General features: G+C 40.8%; 1 protein-coding gene across 5 annotated transcripts in view; it reads right to left on the bottom strand.

Annotated features, from left to right (window-relative positions):
* MTM1 (myotubularin 1) overlaps window positions 1–19,130 on the bottom strand; it is a 43,010-nt gene extending 23,880 nt beyond the window's left edge. For 2 of the 5 annotated variants that reach the window (XM_075107051.1, XM_075107054.1), the window contains exons 1-7: window positions 19,040–19,130; window positions 16,798–16,953; window positions 5,298–5,369; window positions 4,250–4,322; window positions 2,634–2,728; window positions 1,499–1,609; window positions 521–622 (exon numbers count right to left, since the gene is read on the bottom strand). In XM_075107051.1, the coding sequence (XP_074963152.1) occupies window positions 521–622; window positions 1,499–1,609; window positions 2,634–2,728; window positions 4,250–4,322; window positions 5,298–5,360 (444 nt within the window). In that variant the 5' untranslated portion in view covers window positions 5,361–5,369; window positions 16,798–16,953; window positions 19,040–19,130. Of the gene's footprint in view, window positions 1–520; window positions 623–1,498; window positions 1,610–2,633; window positions 2,729–4,249; window positions 4,323–5,297; window positions 5,408–16,797; window positions 16,954–19,039 lie in introns of all 5 variants that reach the window. The other 3 variants (XM_075107052.1, XM_075107056.1, XM_075107053.1) reach the window with 3 other exon arrangements.
* Window positions 19,131–23,595: the final 4,465 nt, after the last annotated feature.

Raw genomic sequence — 23,595 nt, 5'->3', positions numbered from 1 at the left:
TTCCTTCCATAAGATTTATTTTTTACCTGAAATAAATCTGTGTAAATTCATTATTATATAGGCTGCCTGTTATATTTTTCATCAGTTTAATCAATAGAACAAATGTTGTCTTACCATGTCTTCTTTTCCTGAAGTAAAACTCTTGGTGATTCATACTTATCATTGCCTTGGAGACTGCCCGATAGTTTAATATTCCGAAGAAATCAGTTAAGGCATGTACTACTACATTTTCTAATTAGGGAGGATAACTTGCAGTCTCTAAGCAATGAAATCTGTATGGATCAGAGGCACTCAGGAGTCTACCTGAAGCACAGCATATAGCATCCATAATTTTACAAATACATAGATGTAAATGTTTTAGGTGTACAAAATAAAAACATTGATTCTCTTTAGTTTATGCTGACACCAGATTCTGTGGTGGTTCTTTTTAAGCAGCCACGATGTCCATTAGTAGGTCAAACAGTTAATTGGCAAGAACTCTGCATTAAGACAACTCAGTAGTATAAATGATGTAACTTACCAAGTTATGTGACTGGGGAAAAGCATATTTTGTGAGGACTTCAAATATATCTCTTCTACTGTGCCCTTCTTGTTTTAATGCAAACCGTAAATTTCTCATATCCTAAAACAAAGGCATTATCTTTTAAGTGAACCAAAGCAGTAAGATACTTTTATCTGATGTACAAATGCTATATTATACACTAAACATGATTTAGAAGCTGCTTGCAACACACCTCAAACCATGGTGAATGTTCAGAACATAAGAATTCTACAAATAAAGCGGTACCACATTCTGTGTGGTGCAAATGCTGCTTTGGCATAAAGCCATCAGAAATGACTGTATCTGATTCACTAAAAAGTCTCACGGGCTATTGAACATTTGCAGGATGGAGTTACTCTGTTTTCAAAATGAAAATTTGCCAATAATCTGTCTAGACTACAACATCCCTAGCTATTTGCTCATCACTAATGTCAAAAATAAGCAATCTGTGCATTAACTACTAAGAATCAATGAGTCAAAGGATCCTGAATTATCCACTGGGAACTCCCCTACAATCATATTTTTTCATGGCCACATAACTTTTTTTGTGAGACTAAGGAAACAGAGAGATGTTACATAAGCTTTTCACTGCCTTTACAGCTTACAAAAACCCCATTTGAGGTGTTCTTCAAAGATTTTAGGACTATAAAAAGTTACTTTTAGAACAAATGAAATTATGAAGTAATGCAGGAATAATGCCCTAAACCAGGACTGCTGGGCAAAAAAACCCTCTTGTCAATTAGTGATTCAGAAAGGAAGATCAATCTCTCTCCTCGCACGCAGAGAGGACAGTTAAATAGCCCCTTTATACAAAAGGTATTTCCTTGTCCAGTTCAAAAAAAAGCGCGTTTTAAATTCAGCTGTAAGGAACGTGTTTTTTCATTCCTATAAATAGGTAAGCAGTGAGAAAAGGAACGCCTAAATTTCATTTCCCAATGAATTATTGGAAAGTCTTACTTTACAGGTTATATCTAATCCGTAAGAGTTCTCTCCTCTGCTTGAAGCTCCTCCCATTTTTTCAATCCTTGAAATTACGCCCAATGGAACATTCAATACCACAACTGGATCCTGCAAGGAAAGTTTGAATACAGAAAAGATTAATCTGAAAAAAAGACTCAAGCAAAACGTTCTTATGCATTCTAGAACAGAAAGCAGACATAAAATACATACAGGAAGCAAAAGTGTGTTTCTGCGTTTGATTGCATATCTCCTCAACATGTTACGAAGTCTGTACAGTCACTCTACAGCCTTGAACACCATCCAATTTAACACACAACAAAAATACTTCATGCCTAATACAGTATGCAGCGGGAAAAGGTGGCAACACCCTAAAAAGATGCCTTCTGCTACATACTTCTGCTTGCTAAGACTGCTTTATTGATACACAGAATAAAGTAGAACAAAGTGAAAAAGAGATTACTAGTAGAGTTAGCTGCAACCAGAAAGACCTCTGTTCAATAGACCTAAAACCTGATTTAAAAATAAATAAATTATGAAACAGATAATAAGCACATTTTATTCTTTCAAATTGCTGCTTATCGAACACACTACTACTGCCCCCACCCACGTGAGGTTCTACTGATCAAAGTATTTTTCTTTCCCGACTACAAGGACAATCAAAATCTTGGTTTACAGATAGCCATTTTAAGAACTATTGCACAGCATTAGTGACTGCCGCTGATCTATCACAGACTAAGTGTAAAGGGAACAGCTATCAAAAAAGCTCCAACAGACAAAAGAAAAATGTATCAGTTCAGTGTAAGTGATTAAAATGTAAATTTATGGGGGGGGGGGGAAGAGGCAGGAAATCACACTTTTACAACACATTTAACTTTAAAGACCTTCCATCTTTATACAGATTTCTCAGTGGCATAAAGGCAATTACTATTTAACCATATCTTAATTGTGTAATGACTATTACAAACATTACAGACCATTTCAAGTAAAAAGCCTCCCATGCAATTCCATAACCATACATGTGCCAACACTAAAACAAAGGAACTGGCCACAAAACAAATCAAAGTGAGTGGGTGCAAAGGGAAGGGGGTTTAAAGCCAACTCATCCCATGGAAGTAACTGACATATTACTCACATTTTCCACACTTCTTAGGTACAGCCTGTAGTTTGTGATGTACACTCTTCCTTTAACGGGGCCATTAAATGGACACATATAAATAACATCCTTGTCTGTAAGAAATGCAGCATTTCTTAAAGATTGTGAAAAGAAAAACAATCAGATCTAAGGACAGCATCAGTTAAGCAGCAGTAAAATAGAGAGCTGCACTCATAAGAGCCACTCAGAGAGGAATGAACTTAAAAACTAATAAATCTGAATTTTGTCCACTTGTATTAAGATAATGTGAAAGCTTCATACACTAAACTTGTCCAAATTAAATCCGCATATTTGAGTAGTCTTCTGTAGTTACATTTGTGTTCTTCTCTTTCTCGGCACTAAGTGGGAGAGGGCAGGGCATAGAACAGTGAGTAGATTTAAGTCCTCCCTGTGATTACTGAGCCAGTCTATTCACTATCCCAGAACAAATACATGCTTTTGTTGATACTATTACATCTTTCAGTGCTCTGTAACCAATTCTGCATACAAGTATGTAGTTCAAGTCATAAAGTGCTTAGGGAACTCACTATCCTGAAGAGAAACATTACATTTCAATTTGAGGCAATCAAATACAGCAGGGTCAGCAGCAGCATTTCAGCAAGGACAGTAACAAAACGAGTACTAACATATACTACTCAAAAAAGAAAGATTTAACTCAAGCAATGGCATTAAGGACTGAAGTGAAGCTTTAGAAACCACCTATTTCTCCCTGTCCACTCATTTCTTTAGACCAATCTATTTATCTGCCTTCTACAACAGGCACCCTCCTTCCAGCGTGCTGCCCCAAAGCACAGACAATTTTCATAAGGATCATTTCAAACATTCATCTTAGTCCCACACCCTCTCCCTCATGCCTTCTGCACAACTTTCCTCATTAAAAACCTAAGTACTTCCTCTGAATCACCACTCTAGTTTCACCTCAGGCAATCTTGTTTACAAACCCACCTAACAAATCCTTGGGCAGGGGGGAAGAAGCTTCACAAATGAAAGCAGACCACTTTCAGTTGCATTCTGATACCTCAGTACAAACTCCCATGAGTGGAAGCTACATTCCAAGAAGAGCCTCCATGAAGTAAGAAACCACTGTACGCAATTTATTAATCTTCCTTATGCTACAACAATACTGTATGTAAAGGATAACAAGTGTGTAGTAACTACATGCATGCCATGGTGTGTCAAGGAAGCGTAAGAATGTAGTTAGGGCAGTCACAGTTTGGGCTAAGGTTCCACACTACTGAACAAGATATCAATACGCAGTGGGCGCCATGTAGAACTCTCTAGACTTTGAAGGGGCTCATCACTAGACACGAACTACTTAGTCTGTAGATACAATTATGATACGTCTTGACTTGCAATTTCTTTGTATTGGAGGATCTGCCATGTGTGGAAACCAAGATTTTAAAGACTTAAAGCGTTATTTGTAATAAGCTATAAAAAGTCCCTATCGCAATTACTTAAAAAAATTCATGACATTTTAGCACGACTTACCCCTGCCCCCAGCACAAACAGTCCCAGTTATGAAACAATCCAGTAAATATATGTATATGCCACAATCCTAAATATACACTGCATTAGGTAGCTGTAGAGCTTCATACCTGTAACTCTAGTCTCTCCTGGAAGACGAGGTATTTCTTCATTTTGTTCCCAGTTAGTTCCATCCTTTAAAGTCTAAAGAAAGAGAAGTACAACGGCACATGGTATTTTATTTACAAATCATTGAAGTTCCAGATTAAAAAAATAATCTTCAAGGTAATTTCTGCATGGGAAAGAACAGGTTTTTCCACAGTAGGAATTGACAGACTGAACCAAAACAGGAACACACACCACTATCCTAAACTGCAACTGTTAAACATTTAAAGGTTGAACAGATCTAAAACATAAGCATGTTTCAGCCTTTCTCCTTCTAAAAGAAGAGTTAACTACATTTGCATTAAATCAGAATGAAATGTCTATACTGTAAGTTCTCTGAAAGTTTTATGCATTTAATTTTCCAAGTATGCTGGGATTGGAAGAACAAATCAACTGAAATCACCTAGGCAACGTACTCACAACTACTACACACTATCTACTCACTTGTGACTTTCCCACGTTCAGTAGTTTTTAAGAATGATTAATAGAAAATAATCTTTCTTTTTGAAGAAATGCTTAAAAAGCTAAATAAAACCTTAGTTTGTTTTCTTGCACACAGGTTAAGTTTTCTTCAGCCACGCGGCATCAAAAAGCAGAGGGGAATGCCATTTAGATTGCTTTAATGCATTTCCCACTACAGGTGAACATTTTAAAACTGAGACAGCCAAACACAACCAGGTAGAACTTAGCAATTGCAGCACAGAATCTTTCTACAGCAAAGTGCCAAAAATTTTTAAGAATGCCACAGAATATTTCAATGTTGAAAGCAAGGATAAGAGTAAGTATATTAGAATTGATTTTAAGGAGGCTTTCATAACTTGTGATACGGAGAGTATTTCGCCCACCCACTCTGAAAGATATTTAAATCAACTCAGTTAACTGCATTAGAATTTTAGCAATAAATACATACATTCAAGAAAAAAGTCATTCAAATACATATTTTTCTACCCAAATACGGAAGATAATGATCTCTTGGACCTCTGATGTAAAAACATGAAAAAAAGTTACACTCACCCTTTTATTTGAGGAACTCTCCAACGAGTTTGAATTATATTTAGGTGTTGATGATGAGGCCATACCGGGTATCTGATGAGAAAGCACAAACTGGAGACTTAAACTTCCTCCTGGACAGGACAGATTTTAGACTTTGGAGGTCCACAGAAGTTCCAAGTCAAGAACTTCCAAGAATGTTTTACAAGTTACTACCGATTTTTAAAATTACACAACGTCTTGTAATTGAAGGTCACTATTTAAAAGCATCCAAATTTAACAAGAATTTCATTACTAGCTCTGGGATTGGTCCTTAGTATAAGGAATATTCTGACTCAAGCTGTATTTTGGAATTCAGTTCTTTGAATACTATTATTAGTTCAGTCAACAGACGTTAGAGTCCTTGTTTTAAGAAACAGGATACACACTCTATGAAATGCAACCTACTTGGAGCATTTGTGTTAGGACTTTTCATTTACGAAAACAGGAACAAACTGCAAAGTTATTGCACAGCTCTTGAAATCACAAGCATGTCAATAGACTCAAGTGTTTCAAGTCTAAAAAAAAAAAATAAGAGAAGGAAAAAGCAGGAGTTCCACAATACTTCTACATTTAAAAACAATCCCCCATTTCCTAAACTGCAGCCTCAGCACACCAGAAGGGGGAGTGTCCACCCTTCTGATCTGAATAGCCTTGATATGTTGGTTTTTTTTAAATGGTATTGATTAAAGACAGAATCGCATGATACAGGATTCATCTTCTTAATCATTTCCTGACATTACACAAAGGTGTCTAGAACACTGTGAAAACGCTCATACTTGAAGTCACTCTCAACAGTAACTTCGTCTCAAACTATACTTCCCTTTCACTAGTTACATGCCCTCCACCAAGCCGATGTGACATCCTACAGCTATCTTGAAGAGTTTTTGTGTGTTTGTAGATGGGGGAGATGATTACAGACCACACAATCTTTCTCTCTATTACATAAATGAAACACTGTAGCCTTAAATAAGCACTCTCGCTCCCCTCTTAACACTGAGAGACATTTGCACAGATCTCTGCACCATGACGAATCAGCCCATGCTCCTGCCTAACAGTGGGCTCACAGTGACACTGCAGCAGTCCCACACCAGCAACAGTGACAGATTAAACCGCAAGATCTAAAAAGCTTTGAAGTAACTATAACAATACAGGTATGTGTCTGTGCAGGAAAAGGTGCAAAACCACGACCTGAAGTTCTACAGGCTTGTTACCTCCTTACAGTGCGCAAGGCTTCCACATCGCAAGCGTACAAAACCTGACATCGTGTTTAGAACCGTAATATTCAGTGATAGAGCTTATCAGTATAAAAATCACACCCCTCCACAAAAAAAAAAAAAGGAACTCACGTTACATTGAAAAATGAAGAAAAAACACTTTTGAACGCTGCGGAGCCTGTGTGACCCTGTCACATGGAGGTATTACTTCCTTTCTGGGTCTCCAGCAGTCTCAGCTTTCTCCAAACACTGAAACAGACGTGTCCTGAACTAATTTTAGTGCAACACCAACCATTTAAATGAAAAGCTATAAGCAATCAACATTAAATCACTGTTCTTTCAAACTACCCTCCACAGAAAAACTATTACAACACTGGAGACTAATGTTTTGACTATAAAATTTAGAACATTAAGAGAGGATATTTTCACTGTTTTTCCTTCCTTTCAGTATCTTACATACTATAAAACTTAAGGCAGATTTAACTTTTTTCTATATTACTATCTTAACTTGTGAACATCCAGTATCTGTTCAGATTACTTCTCTTAATTTACAGAAGCTTAAGTTTTCTAATAACCAGATACTTATAAAAGGTATATTTATTCAGAAGCTTGGTTTAAAATGTTTTCTATATGAAGTGGTTTTGGTTCATATTTAAGGTGAGAAATACCAGGTGAGACAAAGAGACAAAAGCACAGCAGCCCCAGGTTTTCTATGTCAGCAGGGAAAGTGGTTTTAACTACAGCGCACATAAATTTAAATTAAGGCTGCACCAACCATGAGAGACAAGTGAGCATAAACAAGCCCTAGAAAAGTGCCTTTTAGAAGATGTGGCAACCTGAATAGATCTGCACTCCAAAATGGAAATTTTGACTGCAGCAGGTACAGGCACACCCAAGCTAGCTGTTGATCTTGCAACCACAGCTACTCTGCCAGCAAAGTCACAGAAAGAAAACCTTCAGCAGAGGTCACGCGAGCCCACTGGGGATCCTGGCCACTCACCTCAGTGCCAATCCACTGCGCCTAAGCTCATAAGGACAAAAGCTCGTTTGCTGTTCAATACTACCTCCAATCATAGCGTACTTCATACTGTTCCCTCTGCGAGCAGCCTTCTGCTTCCTCCTTTGCTTTCTATATTATTTCCTCCCTTACTGCACATTCACCGATTCTTACCTGAACTGTGGCATTACATGAGGTGAGTTACAGTTCTGAAATCATCATCCGACTCCAAAACACCAACTATAAGTTTTCCAAACCTCAGTGTAAATTAAAAGGAATACGCAGAACCCTTTCAGATTCTCAGAAAACTTCCTCTTTGCAGAGCCAGACCATACAGTGGGACAGAGCTTGCCTCCCCTCCACGCTGCCACCCCACCAGGCCACTTCAAACAAGCAAGAAGTCTGTACAGCTCCTGCAGCAGACCTTCGTGTGGGTGTTTCTGTGTAAGCTTACTTTTTGTCAAGTTCCCCCAACCCTCCCTGAGACTGATTTCTTCAAACATACTTTACAGTGAGAACAAATTCACTCACTGACTTCAATATCTATAGAATATTTCATTATAGAATTACAACCGACTACTCTGTTTCATTTCCAACACTTTAATGACGCTAATTACTTATTCAGAGCTAAATAAGTTGAATAAATATGTAAGGTGTTATCCAACAATTTTTTTTTTTAAATCCAAATATTTTCACTAAAATTAATGCAAGTTATTTCATCAGTATAGACGTGGAAGAATTTTTCTAACACTACCTAAATTTTGCTTTGAAATCCAACCACACTTTAAATGTCCTTATTAGTATTTGGGTTTTTATAACCACCCACATTTCCCTGATTTCTATAAGTAAACTATGGTCAAGTAATTAAACTTTACATTATAGAGCACCCATCAGACAGCATTTGGAACAGCATCGACTTTTGGACAAGACATGCATTGATAACCTGCAGCGAGTTCAGCAGAGCATCACCAAGAGAACCAGGACCTGGAGCTCCTGCCCCATAACGAGAGGCTGAGGGAGCTGGGAATCGTTCAGCCTGCAGAAGAGACAGCTTCAGTGGGACCTCACAGCTGCCCACTGGTACCTTTGAAGTGGTTACTGAGAAGACAGAGCCAGGGTCCTCACAGAGGTGAGTGATGGCAGGACAAGGCACAACAGAAACAAACTCGATTCCAGCTTGATTTAAGTAAGAAACCCCATACTTCTCCACCTCAAGGACAGTCAGGCAGTGAAAACAGGGCCCAGGGAGGTTGCAGTTTCCCTCTTCAGAGGTTTTTAAGACTGAATATAGCTTTGAGCGATTGGATCTGATCCTCCTTTGAGCAAGGGGTTGAACTAGAGACCTCCTAAAGTCCCTTTGACCCTGAATTACTCTACGTTTCTGTGATCTTCAGGCAACAGTCAAGATTATGTTCTCATTCAAAAGTACCCATCAAACAAGGACACACCCCTTAAAGAAGTGGACTCCTCTATATCAAAAGAGCAAACACATTTTGAAAACACTTGAACACAAAATATTTCCTTTTATAATATTTCTTTTTCTGTCACACTGTAGAAGCAACTTCTGGCAACCTCCCAAAGTAATATTGCCATGAACAATTCAAAACCATACTCCATCATAGTCTTAAAATAGCTACAGTGTTCTCATTATCACGGAGCAGCAGTAGTCCTTCCACACAGGGAAAAGCCTTGCAAGTAGTTTTCCACTGCAAACACATTCTATTCCCCAGCATCACCCATATGTACTTCCATACTTGCAGAAAAATTGAAACCCATACAAAACTCACATTCGTCTGCAGCTGAACAGAAGTACAATTACTCTGCAGATTTAAAACAAATCAGACAACTTTGTTTATGAAATTCTGCAGTTACAAACAGTTGAACATTCTTCCCTGAATTAGAATAGCAAGGAAACAAAGGAATTTTACTGGATTTAACTTGAACTAATAAACAAAGCTTTGTTAAAGTTACAAGAACTTAATATAGTAACACTACCAAGAAACGAAGGCTCCAATAATCTTACAATAACAAACTACTTGGGATCTGTATTTTCATTAAAGGTGATATTTATATTTGTGCTTCCTAGGATTCATGGCAATGGAGGCACAACAACATCTGAAAGGGTAGGCACTGAAGGCCAGATTTTAATAATTCAGTTCAAGGACCCTATCTGCACTTTATGAATAAAGATGGCTGTGGATGTTGTCTACCTGGACTTTAGCAAAGCCTTTGATACTGTCTCCCACAGAAACCTCCTAGAGAAGCTGGCAGCTCATGGCTTGGACAGGTGTACTCTTCGCTGGGTAAAAAACTGGCTGGACGGCTGAGCCCAGAGAGTTGTGGTCAACAGAGCTAAATCCAGTTGGTGGCCGGTCACAAGCGGCGTTCCCCAGGGCTCAGTGTTGGGACCAGCTCTGTTTAATGTCTTTATCAATGACCTGTATAAGGGGATCAAGTGCACCCTCAGTAAGTTTGCAGATGACACCAAGGTGGGTGGGAGTGTCGATCTGCTCAAGGGTAAGAAGGCTCTGCAGAGGGATCTGGACAGGCTGGATCAATGGACCAAGGTCAAATGTATGAGGTTTAACAAGGCCAAGTGTCAGGTCACAACACCACCAATGAAATGCTACAGGTTTGGGGAAGAATGGCTGGAAAGCTGCCTGGTGGAGAAGGCCCTGGGGGTGTTGGTTGACAGCCATCTGAACATGAGGCAGCAGTGTGCCCAGGTGGCCAAGGAGGCCAACAGCATCCTGGCTTGTGTCAGCAATGGTGTGGCCAGCAGGAGTAGGGCAGGGATGGTGCCCCTGTGCTCAGCACTGGTGAGGCTGCACCTCGAATCCTGTGTTGAGTTTTGGGCCCCTCAGTACAAGAAGGACATTGAGGTGCTGGAGTGTGTCCAGAGAAGGGCAATGAAGTTGGTGAAGGGTCAAGGGTCTGGAGAACAAGTCTGATGAGGAGCAGCTGAGGGAACTGGGGTTGTTTAATCTGGAGGAGGCTGAGGGGAGCCTTATTGCTCTCTGCAGCTACCTAAAAGGAGGTTGTAGCAAGGTGGGGGTTGGTCTCTTCTTCCAGGTCACTAGCTATAGAATAAGAGGAAGCCGCTTCAAGCTCCACCAGGGGAGGTTTAGATTGGATATTAGGAAAAATGTCTTTACTGAAAGAGTGGTCAGGCATTGGAACAGGCTGCCCACAGAGGTAGTAGAGTCACCATCCCTGGAGGTATTTAAAAGGTGTGTAGATGTGGCACTTCAGGGCATGGTTTAAGAGACATGGTAGTGTTGGGTTGGTCGTTGGACTTGATGATACTAGAGGTCTTTCCCAACCTTAACGATTCTATGATTCTAAATGCTGACAGACAGAAGCATATGCCCACAGAAAATCTAAAGAAACTTTAAAGCATGTAAATAAGCTTTTGAGGGTTAAGGAACCTGAAATGACCAGTTACTTTCCTTAAGGTTCTTCACTGCCAACAGGTTAGAGGATGTGTGCAGTGCAGCTTGGAAAGACCACTGAGACTTTATTAATCATGTTTAGATTGACAACAGCCTGGTGAAACTAGTTCTCATTGTTTACAATCCAGGAACAAATTAAAGCTCACTTGACATTTTGCTTGTCCTTTTAAGGCTTCATCTTCACACCAAATAATTCGTAACTATCGTATAGCTGAGCCATGCTTGTGTCAACCTAAAATCTTTACAGTATAAAGAACTAGTTAGTGCCCCAACACAACATAATCTGCATCTGCCAAAGGATTATTACCACAAACATCTGAGATCAGGTAAACTGGGTCAAGTAATTGTGAGCAACACTTTCCAGAGATTAAATATTTTTGACCCTCCATCACTGGATTAAAACTCTGGAAAAAATGTTAAAATTTGTACCTATATCAATCATTTGGAGCAACAACAATTTTGACAACACTTAATGCAAAATGAAGTTTAACTTTGTTTAGTCTATAAAGTTCAATATGTTAATCTGGAAAGATTAAGGAAATTAAACTGCTAAATTACCATACAGAGAAGACATTTACAGAATGTGCTGAGTAAGATAAAAAACCATTATTGACACATTATAAGACTTGAAATAGGGTTTTTTTGTGTGTGTATGTATATATATTAAAAAAAATAAGGGCAACTGGATAAGCATGAAAAGTATTTGCTTTTACCAGAATCATATTTATCAATACAGTAAAAATTAACAAAACAAAGGTTGACTGAACATGTTCTAGAGGCATTCCAGTTTCTATCACACATCAATAACCATAACACAGGATAACGCCAAAGTTCCCATAATCCTGCTCCAGATAACGATTTGTGCAAGAGTGAAAAAAGTCTGTGTATCTCCAAGGCCTCTCCTAAAAATATAGTTACAAAATTTACTAAACCCCTTCATTTGCTGTCATAGTAATTCAGAAAACAGAGCACTTCTAAAGAGTTAGAGTTACAACGGGACAATCATACAACACTTGAAAGCGATCAGTGCACTGGGTTAATCATTTAAGATCTGCAAGGCATCTGCTAGTCTAGATAAAAACGAAGTTATTTTCTGAGTTAGACTCAATTCCAAATAAGAAACTTCTTCAAAGAGAAGAAAAATAGTATTGTATTAGTAAATAATTTTTCACTGTGTTTGAGAGTTAAGTGTACATTAGTGCCGGTATACAGAAAAAGCTGCTTGCACTCTCATTTAAACAGAAGGTGCAAAAAATGGAAAAAGCAGGTTTATAATGACAAGGTATGCTGGTGTTACACCAAGATTGTAGAGTTTTATTTGGTACAGTAACAAACTACAGAGCCAGTATGAATATACTGCCTTGTGTTTCCCATAATAAAATTAAAAGCATAAAATACAAAGTCCTAAAAACAAAACCACATCTGTCAGCACCACAGCTGTACAGAAGAGATAACACATAATACATAGGCTTTTAGAAATAACATATAGAATAGAGCAGAACTCCAGGAATTTCTAAGACAGTACCAAAATGAAGCAAAGACAACCAACGAAGGAGAAAGGAACAAAAATCCTTTTAAAAAAACCGAACATATGGAAAACCAACAGCCCTGAAGGGTGAAGCTAACCACAGCATCTAAGTCACCATATCAGAGCCTCACCAAAATAAGCATCAGCATCTTTAACACTAGTAAATGAGCATTTAATCGAATGAAGTAAAGAGCAGTGATTCATCTCATTAAAGGTTAATAAAATTTTAGAATCAGATATAAAGATATACAGGGATACAAAACAAGTCACAAGAAAGATCCACAGCAATGAAGGCTGTTTTCCAGGCACCAGCTGTCCCCAGCCAAATAGCACCAATCAACCAAAAAGAAACACAGAGAGAACCAAAGCGCCATAACCAACCAATCAAGTCCATAGAAATAAACACATCTCTTCCACATCCACTTAACCACTTATATTTTAGCACAAAGGAACTATACTCAATAATGGAAACAAAAATAAGGTAGCAGAAGTCTCCACAGTTTAACGAAGCTACAAAAAATAAGTAGGATATGGCAGAGCATTCCAGTTTCAAAGTTAAAAACAAACCACCAAAAAACCCACAGAAAATCCACACCTCAAATACTTTCTTATATTTATTTCCAAAGGACATTAAAAAAAAATTAAAACTTCCTGCAACAGTGAAAGATACTAATGCAGGGTGTTTTTAGAAGCAAAACTCTATTTTTAAAAAATAACCACAGAATCACAGAATGGTTTGGGTTGGAAGCAACCTTTACAGGCCATCTAGTGAGCAGGGACATCTTCAACTAGATGAGGTTGCTCAGAGCCCCGTCTAGCCTGGCCTTGAATGTTTCCAGGGATGGGGCATCCCCCACCTCTCTGGGCACCCTGGGCCAGTGTTTCACCACCCTCATTGTATAAGCCTTCTTCCTTGTATCTAGTCTATCTCTACCCTCTTTCAGTTTAAAGCCATTACCCCTTATCCTATCACTACATGCCCTTGTAAAAAGTTCCTCTCCAGCTTTCTTGTAGGCTCCCTTTAAATACTGAAAGGCTGCAATAAGGTCTCTCCGCAGCCTTCTCTTCTCCAGGCTGAACAATCCCAGCTCTCTCAGCCTGTCTTCACAACAGAGGAGTTCCACCCCTCCGATCATCAATCATAACAATGTCACTCACACTCTCTGACCTGATACATTTAGACTACTTAACTAAAAAACAGATTTTAACATTTAAAAGTCATACAGTACTGACATCAAAAACATGCCCAGAGCAATGCCAATTCAGACATCATAGTTATATGTATTTACCTGCAGCCAGTAGCAATCACCTGTCACTTGTTATGCAACTGACAGCAAACAGAAAGAAAGGAAAAGTGACTTACCTGTGAGATATAAGTATCATTTAAACAGGAAAAGGAAGATGTTCTAGTAAACCACTTATGAGCACACTTATTTCTTACCATCAGAATTCAAGGGCAAGTCACACATATGATGTACACCAACAAACCACCTTTGCTTATCAAGTCACAAGCTTCTACCTGTACTTATTCCAGAGTGGATCTTTAGAGTCAACATGGATTGCTAGATCACAGAATCTCCTATTTCTTCTTCACCACCACAGTTAGAGGGTGTAAAATCCTTCCACATGTAGCCTCTTAGTAACAGTCTGCAGCCCTTACCTTTCCTTAAGTGGATCCTCACGATTCTACCGACCTGAGACTGGACTACGCCTCTAGTAGGTCTTCTCCCTTAATGTCTAAATGACATTCCCCATCCATCTATTTACTAAATCTACATTTTCCAGGGATACCATATGAGCTTTCAAGTCTCCTTGAAAGCCTTCTTAATTCAAGCCAGAACTAGAACACAAAAAGCATACCAGCAGTACAAATCTCTGTGGGATGCTGTACACGCAGAATGTATGCTAGTATTTGCACTTCTGCACTGAAGTTTCTACATCAGTTAATCAAATTCATCAGTTATGAATTATAAAAAATTTCTGAATTCTACAAAAAAAAGTATCACTTACAAAAAAACTTGCAATCTGGAGCTACCTGTTTGCTAAACACAATTCTCCACAAGGCTTCCTGTCTTTAAGAAAAATGCACTTAGAATCCCCCATGTTGCCAGTTCCCTGCTACACTGTGAAGGGCAAGCCATACCGCTCCACACACGCTGCTGAATTTGTTTGCAAAGAATCAGAAATGCTCCCTCTCCCAGAAAAAGCATTCTCTTGTTCCTTAATGTGCCCTGTATTTGAAAAGGGCAAGTCATTGTCCCCAGAGGACTCAATACGAACAAGTGCAAACAAACAGAAGTTTGCAGCAGTCAAGTGACTGCTAATTCAGCAAACAAATTGGAAGTGCTCCAGTTGCCTGCCTGCTCCTGTTTTTGGGCTCACTGTACCAGGTAGTTTTGAAGATACTAGAAGGAAGACCTTTTATTAACAAAAAATAGCATTCCGACAACGAAGTTCTAGAAATGGCAGCAAGTAGCAACAGCTTGGCAGAAAGTTTGGCAAATATTTTCTCAGTGTCACCAGATCCTATGCACTTCTGTGTATGTGTTTCTATAAAAAAAAAAAAGAAAACCACTTGTAGCTTGTACATGGAAGGCAGGTATTGAATAAATAATAGCTGGAGGGAGTAAAAAAAAGTCTTCATTTCTGTCTTGGTGGATATTTCTCCTGTCTCCATTTGAAGGTTTTCTTTTACTGTTTTAACTTCTGATGGAATTTGACTCCCACCCTATTTTCAAAGTAAACCACAACTTCCAACAAGACCTAACGCAAAAGTTTGTAACACTACTTTTTCTAATTATCAACCCAATTGCTTCCTCCATTCAAATTATATTGAAAATGTAGCTTAGGGTGATATCCCTGGCTTTTATCCTGGCAAGCTTTCTGGTAAGAGAATTACAAGCTCTCTCACAAAGAGAGATGATACAGTTGGACACTTGCTAGCATGGACACCTGCTGAGGGACTCTGATCTGGTAGTTAGATATTTGTCATGCTTTATATCACAGTAACAAGGAAAAGCAGCACCTACTTCAGTGGTAATAGATATAATTATCTGGCCTGCTTTCTAGCAGTTGTCAGAGGTCTATTCCTTGTCATTCATGCTAAATTATTTCTGTTCACTTGTACTCGCTTATTGTTTCTCCTGTATTTGTTCTATGCGTAATATCTTTCTCTTGCCATGATTATCTTTTTTCCTGACTTTTTCTTAACATTTACTCTGCTGAGTTCTGAAGCGGAACTTCAGTCATGTGAGTGGATCAAAGAAAGTAGGAGTTTTCCCTCTATGCACGTAGCCCTGTGCAGCAAGTAGCTGTTAAATCTAGCTAGATTAAGTGGCATGACAGAAGTGAGTGGGGTTTTTTTAGGAACCATTTGTCACATTACCTCTAGAATCAGCATTACATCTGTAGGAAACCTACGCCTGAAGGCTGATCTGTGGCTTTCTAAACCTACCCAGTCTATTTTCTGTACTCTGCATCCCCAGCAGGGAACATATACCTCCCGCATTGTCAAAAGCTGATGTGGTTGACAGGAAAGCCTATGGGATAGCAAATACAGCTTCAAAGTTTTCTGTTAAGAAAGCCTTCAGTTCCTCCCTGCTCATTCTTCTTGAAAGATATCCCCTTAAGCCACTGTAGTTCTATTGCTGAAGATCTAACTGATGATTCCACAAGAGAAATGGAAATTGTATCTGTTATAATCTACTTTATTTTAAAAATGACACTGTAACAGTTAAAATGACATCCCCTACTCAGACTTCCCTCCAACTTTCCTCTGAGGACATGTAAAATCAATGCATCAGACTCATCCTCCTTCATCTGCTTTTTAGTTCCTTCTTCCACTACACGAACTACTACTCTGAATACACATACTACCATAGAGAAAGGTCCATTCTGAGTTTGCCTGTGCTTAAAAGATGGCACTAAGGACTATGATGAAGTCACCCACAAAACGTTCTTTGCTTCAATGCCAAAGAAAGGGGAGATTGGGACTATCCTGCCTAAACCATTCATGGAGCAGCACCATACTTCTGGGTGTGCTCTCTTTCAGGCAACAGGCAGGCGCTTTGCTGGGCACAGAACGTTTGATACTTCGGTATTCCACGCCTGCCTATGTACGTTATGCATTAATGGGTCCAGTCACATCACAGAGTCTCTGGCACACAGCCTTTCCATTCATTGCATGCAATAACACAGCGAAGAGGCTGCACACCAGTTACTTACATTTTGTGGAGAAACACACACCTCATCTCACAAAAACAGTAAACCCAGTCTACTTGAAAACACTTACTTTTGTTTTCTCTTGCTCAGGAGCCTCCAGGTTTAATAAGTCATTTCAGTTGTAGAAAATACAGAGGCGCCCACTTCAGTGTGAGATGAGAGGACAAGGGAGTGTTCATTCCTTCAACTTTCAAGCAACATTTGCCTTTCGTGCTGTAGCTGGCCCCTGACAGGAACGGAACAGGTAGAAAGACATTGTTAGCACTGCCAGAATATTTCAATTAACATTACTTTTTAAAAAACTTCATAAAGGACCCCAGAATATTTGCTACTAAAACCATACTGGAGAAAGGAAACAAACAGTACTAGGGTTTTTTTATGTTTTATCTTGTGCCGGGAGGTTTGTCATCAAGTAGCTGGAAATGAGAATAATTTTATCTTCTAAAGCTTTAAGATATGGTTTTTAAATGTTTCCAATGTATAAATCTTACGCAGACTTTTAACCATGCTTAGTTCCCCATATATATTTGGGCATCCTTCTGCACACAGTCAGGCATTTCCTCTCTCATCCCCTCCCAAAGAATACTGCCATTTATTTGTTTCTTTTCCCAAACATTCAGGAATGACTTTCATATGAAAGCTGCTATGTAACTTGGCGAAATCAGAAGGAACAGAACATGAAACAAAACTTATTTTTACCCGATTCAAGTTATTAGAAAAATTAGTATGTTGTCTCCTTTAAAAGAACACACACAATATTAAAGATTTACAGTTTCTCCTCATTAAATTAGACTTGCATTATAAATTAACTATTGTTAGTTAACACTGTAACTCTACGTACGAGGAACACATAAATACCAGAGTTTTCTCAACCTCCGTGATGCTACAAGCCCATCTCTTTGGCAAGCGCCTGTTTTGGCAGTTTCCTTCTGACCGAGCATAGAATGATAAACTGTGCAAAAAGTGAGAATTCTGCATTTTATCGAAAACACCCATCTCATCTCGTGTGACGCTTGCCACACAACGAAGCTGCCGACAGCCCCAAAGGTTCTGTGCGTTAAGGCTTGTCACGCTTACCAGCTTTAATAACTGTACAGCTGAACTTTTTTAACCACCTAAATCTCAACATTAAAAAAAACAACTATAGCAGCAAAGACGTGCTGGTTTTGCAGAGTGCTAATCCTGCAGCATGAGATATCTGCCTTTCAAATCTGGTTAATGATAAACAAACACACGACTACTAGCAAGCAACGAGTGCAGTACTGCCCCAAAACAGATATTATGCAGTAGCACCAACGTACTTTTCAAACCTATATAGTTTTGACTAGTACCTATCACGACAAGTCAATCTACAGGCCAGCTACAAAACACTTAACATCTACACAATTTTAAAACTGAATTTGCCTTTGTTGCTTTCTGTAGCACCAGGAAAAACAGGGCTTTCTGTGAAAAGAAAAAAGCTAATACTGTTCTTATGCTCTTTACACGTACGTCTGAAAGAAACCCCACAAAAACAAACCAACCAAAAAACATCAATCACACAAAGTAGGAATTATGCTTTTTCACTGCCATAGCACAAAGACCATCAAGCAGAGACAGCCTGTCGTCTCCAAGAGTAATTTTTTGCTTTGTATTAACTAAGAAGTTTGCTCCGAGATGGCAGGTTTCAGCTTTCCAGCCGTGAACACTGAGGTAAGTCACATGCTTCAGAGCAGAATTTAAGCCAGTCAGAAATGAATACTGGAGTGGCTTAAAAGCCCGCAAGCGCATCACGAGCGCTCGGAACACTGTCACATCGCGGGAGAGCATTTCTTTTTACAGGAAAGGTAAAAATTACAGTTCGGAGCCGTCCTCGCTAAGCCGCGGCGCCGGGCTGTGCACTTCAGCAGCGTCTCGCTTCCACAGGGATTCAGCACGTCGGGCCGTGAGTCAGGCGGCGCCGGACGCACCAACAAACAGCAACAAACACCCGGGGCCGCCGGGCCCCGCCGCCGGCTGCCGGCAGGTGGGGCGGCACGGCGGCGGGCGGCGCTCCCGGGGGGCGAGGGGCGCCCTCCCAGAAGCCTGCGGCAGCCCCCAGACCAGCACCCGGGAGGCGGCGGGGAGGCGGCGGGGGGGCGAGGCGAGCCGCACCCTGCGGGAGGGCGAGGCGAGGGGCCGGGCCGGAGGGAAGGCCCGGGCCGGCGGCAGCCCCCGCCCGGCCGCGCTGCCGGGGGGACGGGGCGGGGAGGGAAGGGAAGGAGGGGCCGGAGGAGCGGGGACAGGCGCCGGGGCGGCCCCGCCGCCCAACGCGGGGCCCCACGAAGACTCACCGCGACGCGGCCGCCCTCACCGTGGCCGTGGCGGGCCCGAGTGCGGCGCCGAGCGCTCCCCGCCCCGCCCGGGCCCGCTCCGCCCCGCCCCGCCGGGCGGGCCCCGCTGCCTGCCGGGAGGTGTAGGCCGCGGGGGCTGCTGGGAGCTGTAGGCCGCGGTGCCGCGGGGTCTGCCGGGAGCCGTAGGCCGCGGTGCCGCGGGGTCTGCCGGGAGCCGTAGTCCCGGGGTGGGGGGGCGCCCCCAGCACAGCCCCTTGGCGGGCAGGGCGCTCCCGAAGGAAACGGCCGGGGGAAAAGGAGGGGAAGGGGAAAGGGAAGGAAAGGGGAAGACGAAGGGAAGAGGAAGGGAAAGGGAAAGGGAAAGGGAAGAGGAAGAGGAAGAGGAAGAGGAAGAGGAAGGGGAAGGGGAAGGGGAAGGGGAAGGGGAAGGATGGGGTGTGCCCCATCATGGAGCTGGTCAAGTCGGTCGATCAATGGGTGTTAATGGGCAGAGGCACCCCAGTGGCCCCCAAGCCTTCTGGATGCTCCCGGACCTCACATGACCACTGATCAAAAGTAAAAGAACTGGCGATGCAGATGCCAGAGGATTATTCATGTAAGATTAAAAAGAAAAAAGTTTATAAAATGGCCTGTTCTGCTGTACAAAGAGCAGCTGTCTACATCAATATTGAAGGTCCGTTTGGACGGGGCTCTGAGCAACCTGATCTAGTTGAAGATGTCCCTGCTCACTGCAGGGGGGTTGGACTAGATGGCCACGGAAGGTCCCTTCCAACCCAAACCATTCTGTGATTCTATAATTCTATGATCTGGAGGGCATGGCAGTGATTCAGGGACCCTTTGCCGTCTGATGCTACGTGCTCTCAGAGAAAGGGGATTTGTGATATTATAAAACGTTTTTGATCTTATAAAACATGTCTTTGAGTTACAAAACGGTTGTGTCCAGCTTCTCCAGTGGCATGGCCAACCCTAACTTGCTCCCCTGCCAGAGAGGGACAATGACCCTCCCTGCTTTCAGGGCTGGATACCACAGAATACCTGATCAAACAAAAAAAAAAATAAAGAAAATAATATAAAACAAAAGTAGCCTTGGGTTTCTTCATGATCCCAAGCAATTAGGAGCTTCATACTTGTCCTAGTACTTCATAGTTAACCAAGATCCCGCAGTCCCCTCCTCACACCAGCACGGTGCAGGCACCATCTCCTTTGGGAGGAACACTGTCACTTGCCAGTTTGCAAGCCTCATACCAACAACCATTGCCTCTGGTTTTCTGTATCTTCCTGAAAAAGCCTTTCTCCAATTTAATTTTGCCAGCCAATTGTTGTCTATGAACAAATAGTTACACCACCTGTGTGCCGTGCATTTGTACCAGGCAAGATGTACTTCAGAAGGAGCCACAGGACAATTGTTTTAAAATTAATTTTATTCTTTACTTCTAGGTGTCTCCTTCACTATCAACAATTTACATCTGGAATTCCAAAAACTTTAGAAAATCAAAACCAAAAAAAAACACAGGCGAATTGGGCTGGTGCCTCTTACAATGGAAAAAATGTTTCTGGCATAAAAAATATTTTTCTACAGTAAGCATGGAACTGCATGTCTTACCGCAGAAGCAAGAAGTGAGGAAGAGTTAGTTCATCTCCCTCACATAGGCCATCTTGCCTGTTGTCTTCTAGTATGATATGCCTTTGCTTCTGGCATCATCCTTGCAGTAAAGACTAGCTAGAAAATTCACTGATGCAATTTTGAAGTCTTGCTTTGATTGATTCCAGTGTGGTATTTCCATCTGTAAATCATAAATCAATGTATTTTTTAAAGATATACATATGTATACATTTATATGTACAGGTATACATTTATTGGTCTACATATATGTACATGTACACACACAGAGGAGCCTTCTTATTTGATCATTCATTCAAGGTTTCATTCAGATCACATTTTAAAGCTTTTCTCTGATGTCAGAAAATCTAGAAAGATTTTTTTTTGCCTTACTCATTTCTGACCCTTCACAGCTCAGATCACTAGAAGTGCTCTCCACAAATTTCTTTCCATCAATTTTGTCCTGGGTCTTTTCCAACCAGGCTTATACCCCTTGCATTTCTTTAAAAAGACAAAGTCTCAAGCAGCCTCTTGTTCATATGACCTTTAATGATCACAACAATTATCCCGCCCCAAATTGTCAAGTGAAATACTCTCCACCCTTGTTCAATGACTGTCCTCTCCCTTTTTTCCTCCTACATTTCTAACCCACCTACTAGCACATTTCTGAGGGGCTTTTTCTTAGGTGCCTTCCAGCTTCCAGTAGATACTAACCAGGCCTTTCCCCTTGGTCGCTCCTCTAGTCACTCTGTGTTTTATGCCCAGATAAGGTGTACGACAACCACAGTTCAAACAACAATCTCAACTCAGATTTTTCGCAGCTATGCCGCTTCACTGCAGATTGGCATGCTTTGCTAACTAAGCTCTTCACCTGGGTCTCTATTACCTTCTTATGACTGTGCAGTGGGACTTCACCTTCTGCTGCACACATTTGCAAATGCCCCGCGAGGCCCACACCTGCATGGCCAGATGCCCGAAGGCGATGTGAACTGGAAGAAATGTGCGTTGAGTCACCTGACTGATGACTCGCCTGATGGCTATTTGGATCTGGGAGAGCACGTGTTATTGAAGTTTTATGTATGGGTGGGGTTCTGGGATGTTTAGGCTGCCTCTGTGTTTCTGAGCCTGGTCCTCATTCTTTTGTACTGCAGCATATGGTGCCTGGGTTGTAATCAGCCCAGACGGCACACAAATACTCCAGCCTCCAATCCCTGGACCATCTGGATAAAAACTGGTTAATTGACAATCCTAATGTCATTTTAAGCTCAGTACGGTTAAAATAGTGTCAAGTCTTCTCCCACAAGTACTCTCTACTTTATCTATTACACTATTATCTGCCTGTATGTAATCATCTTTGACTCAGACCTTTCCCTAGCCCTTTATGTTCAGACTATGTCTAAATCTGTCCATATAGCTAAAACTCCCATTTTCTTGAATCTCAATTACTGCAACATCCTTTCCTTTGGCCTTGGAAAATATAACCTTGTCTTGTTCATACTTATTGAGAACGCTGCTACAAAGACAATTTTTCTTAGTCTGTCATTTTCACCGTATTATTCCTCTTTTCATCCCTGTGCTGGCTCAGCCTACTCTATCATGTCTATCATGCCTAAGTGTCTTTACTTTGGAAGGCCTCAGTAGCCTGTCTCCACCTTACTTGCCATTACCAATCACTGCTGAGATCTAACTGCAGCTCCAGTCAGCTCATTACGCCAGTTTTCGCAGCCCACTCATAATATGTTTAAACAGGTACTTCAGTGCGTTCTTTTGGCTGCTTTTATTTCCAAGGATCCTATAAACAGCCCAAAAGTACTGATAATTTTTCTTCAAAACGCTCCTTAAAACTTTTCTTTCATGTAATGTCTGCAATACAGTTTCACATTTCTTTACGCTGCCTCTCCTGCCTGTATTCCTCAGTTCTCCCATTTCATACTTTGTAAAGCTCTCAGGCAGGACCATCCTTTGTGTTGATTTTGATCTATAACAGGGTCTTGTAGCACTATGGTCATGCACTTGATAAAAACACATGTGGAACTGAGGTGCCAGGGATAACCTAGGTATTATGAACTGGATGACAACAAAGTGCAGTTTGGGAGTGTAATCATACCTGGTAATAGTATTAACTTGTTTTCCTACTATTCTGGAGAGTAGGGGGACAAAAGTAAGTGGAGATGGGGAGTCTGCGTCTTTAAATCAAGCCCATAGGTCAAGTTAAAGATGATTTATTTCCATCTACCTCGCAACAATTTTCGCTTGGTTATAGCTGATGTTGTGACAGATAAAATGGAAAAGACAATGTAGTGTTAAACATATCATACGTGCCTAGGTATGTCTGTATGTTCACATGTGTACATTTTTTTCCTTTTATGATTTAGATATTAGAGAAGATACGGTATATCAGTCATTCTTTTGCTTTTCTAACACTGTGCCACTCACACCCTTTGTTTCCTGTTATTGTCCTTTGTTTGCTAATTCAATGTTTGTTTTTGTCTCTGCTAAATAAAGACTGCCAGATTTAATTCTTTTAAGCTCTACTTTAAGACCTCTTTAACCTATTTCTATCTAGCTTTTCCCTCAATTAGCCTAATCATTTCTTTATCAAGTAACGTGTTACCAAATAAAACACCTATAGCACCCAAAAAAAAAAGAATCTGCCCCTTGCTGCTTGACTCACGATAGCAATAAGGTGAGTTATATAAGATGCTAGTTGTATTTCTGGATCCTGCAGCTCCCAGGGGCTGGAAATAGCAATTGTATTTTGGGAACCGTTTTCAGAAACACTGACTGAATGTACATACTTGTTGTTGTGAAATCAGGCAGATGCTAGCTTTCGGATACCTAGGTTTTGCATGCACGGTACTGCTGTCACCAAAACCTGGCAAGTGAAGCACACATATACACATATATGTGTGTGTGTATATATACACACATCTGCTGCGACTAGTAGACAGATACC

Source organism: Phalacrocorax aristotelis, chromosome 11 (assembly GCF_949628215.1).
Source record: "Phalacrocorax aristotelis chromosome 11, bGulAri2.1, whole genome shotgun sequence".
In the NCBI taxonomy this organism is placed as follows: Eukaryota; Metazoa; Chordata; class Aves; order Suliformes; family Phalacrocoracidae; genus Phalacrocorax; species Phalacrocorax aristotelis.
The sequence above is the reverse complement of the archived record's forward strand: the minus strand, read 5'-3'. Positions and strand labels throughout refer to the sequence as shown.